The 2,362-nt window shown below is 41.0% G+C and overlaps 1 protein-coding gene across 1 annotated transcript; it reads right to left on the bottom strand.

Annotated features, from left to right (window-relative positions):
- Nucleotides 1–655: 655 nt before the first annotated feature.
- Nucleotides 656–1,591, bottom strand: LOC105790594 (uncharacterized). Its single transcript, XM_012618290.2, has one exon. The coding sequence runs from the start codon at nt 1,589–1,591 to the stop codon at nt 656–658; it is 936 nt and encodes a 311-aa protein (XP_012473744.1).
- Nucleotides 1,592–2,362: the final 771 nt, after the last annotated feature.

Raw genomic sequence — 2,362 nt, 5'->3', positions numbered from 1 at the left:
TTAAATATTTAATTCAATTTAAATCCGACTGAAATGGTTTTTTTTACTAATTTGACCGGTTTTGCATTGGTTCAGCCTTCCTCTAATTTTTGGGTATTAGCTTGGATTAATGGCAATGTTGAAAAAAAGCAAAGTGAATGGTGTTGTTGAGATAGTGCAGCCACCAGTGAAGGAAGGGCACACGTGCCCCTCACCAGTCACCACCTTCAGTTGATCATGTTGTGAATGGCCCCCAACCCCCCCACCAAAAGAGAAATGATTCATTCATCATCTTCGTCTTCATCCAACGGTATTGAACTTTAGACCAAATTCCCAAAGTCAATCCTCTTTTTTACTCTCTAATGATGCCACTTCCAAATGTTTCGTAATAATGACAGCTACTTCCATTTACCTAAAAGCCCCCCTTTATAAATATCTAACGTAAATAGATTTTATTTTTTAAAAACATTAATTTACCCAAAATCAATCCTTGTTTTTGACAATAGTGGTAATTTGTATTCGGTAAAAAATATATTTTTACTGGGAAAAGAAAAATGATCCTTTACGAATCACAGAAACAGCAGATACGCAATGGCGAAACCGTAGTTTAAATCAATTTACTTGAATTATCTTTCACTCACAATCGATGTGGTCAAATGTCAACGATTTAACGCACTCAACGGTTACGATTGACCCTGCCAAAATCAGCAAGCTTCCTGGACCGATTCGCGTGGAATCCTGCGGCGCTCGCCAGATGGGGCTTCTTCGTCGACGGTCGAGATTCTCCGCTGAACGACATGTCCGGTGGCAATCCGCCCTTCTGGTTCCAGTGCGTGTTCGGGCTCGGCCTCATGAGTGGGCTTAAGCAAAACGCTAATCCCGAAATGTTGTTCCTCGTCCCGCCCCTCGGTCTCCTCGCTGCCGTCGGTGTCATTTTCCATCGCGGCGATGCCTCCGGCGAGGCTCCAGATGGCGGTTGATCACACTCGTCTCCTGAATCCACTTCAATCGCTGGCGACATTCCCCGATCTATGATTCTACATGATCTCCGATCGCCGGGACCGAATTGCTCAAATTGATCCACGCGAGATGTCTTCGATGATTGCTGCTTTTTCCGACGAACGGGAAAGATTGCTGCGAACCATGACGGGGATGCCGATGATGTGGAAGGCTCGTCGCACGATTCCCGATGAAAATGAACCCTAGGATCGGAATTGAACTTCTCGGATCTCGACCTGAACAGATTCGAAAAAAGCGAGAACCTGTTCTTCTTTTTGAACGATCTGGTGGCTTCAAAATAGGTGGTGGATGTGGTGCTGTAAGTTGGGCCCACCTGAGGAGTGCTGTAGAACCGTTGATTGTGGATCCACGTGGCACTATTATCATCAGATTTCCGCCGACTGACATAAGGAGAAACAGACCGAGGGAAAATCAGCGGCGGAGGGTCATGTTTCCGACCATCTTCAACGGCAGCGCGCGCTAATTGAGCCTGTTGGGCTTGCGCCTGAGCCTGCACCTGAGCCGCGATGAGCTCCAGAAGACGCTCCCGGAGACAAGTGGCACACACGCCAACGCCGCTACTCAAGTCGGCAAGATGTTTCTTGCACCTCATTTAAAAGATTGGTCACAAGAAAAAACAAAAACAACCAACACCCCCTATGCTCCTCTTTCTTAAGAATTGTGTCTGTGTATTGTGATTTATGAGCAGAGATATATAAACTAGAAAAAAAGGTATTATGCACTGAAATAGTTTGAAATTTGAATGTTGTGTAAAGAGAAGAGAATAATTGCAAAAAAGAGGGTGTTTTAAAAGAGGGGCATTAGTGGGTATCGTGTTGCTGTAAAACTAAAGAGGGGATCTGATGAGGAAATCAAAGGAGAAGGTTTGTCTTCTTTCTCTGTGTAAGAAGAGAGAGAAAGACAAGAGTGCTTGATCTTGATGTTTGTTGGTGTTTATTGATTTTCATGTAAGAATACACAAAACAATAGGAGGTAGAGAGAGAGGTGGAGTTGGAGTATTTTGTTTTGTTGCGTGCTTCGGCTAATTATTTGGGTTTTACTTATAAGGTTTTTCATGTTTTTGACCCAATTACTCATAACCTTCGCCTATATAATAATCTTGTTAGGAAAAGTATAAATGGATTTTTTATTTATTTTACTTTCAAATAATAATATCAAATCATACATTTTTTTAGTAATGTCTATGTTCATTTTGAATACTTTCTTTATTTTCAAAATATTGTTTACATTTAGGACACAAAAGAAACATTGTTTATATTAATATTTTAAAATGTTTCAAAGAGTAGTATTATTTGAATGTAAGGTTTTAAAAAGTAGTCTTTGTTATTAAATTGTTATAACAACAAACTCATATAAAGTGAGA

This window comes from Gossypium raimondii, chromosome 8 (genome assembly GCF_025698545.1).
Source record: "Gossypium raimondii isolate GPD5lz chromosome 8, ASM2569854v1, whole genome shotgun sequence".
Lineage (NCBI taxonomy): Eukaryota > Viridiplantae > Streptophyta > Magnoliopsida > Malvales > Malvaceae > Gossypium > Gossypium raimondii.
Note: the sequence above shows the minus strand (reverse complement) of the source record. Positions and strands in the feature narration are given on the sequence as shown.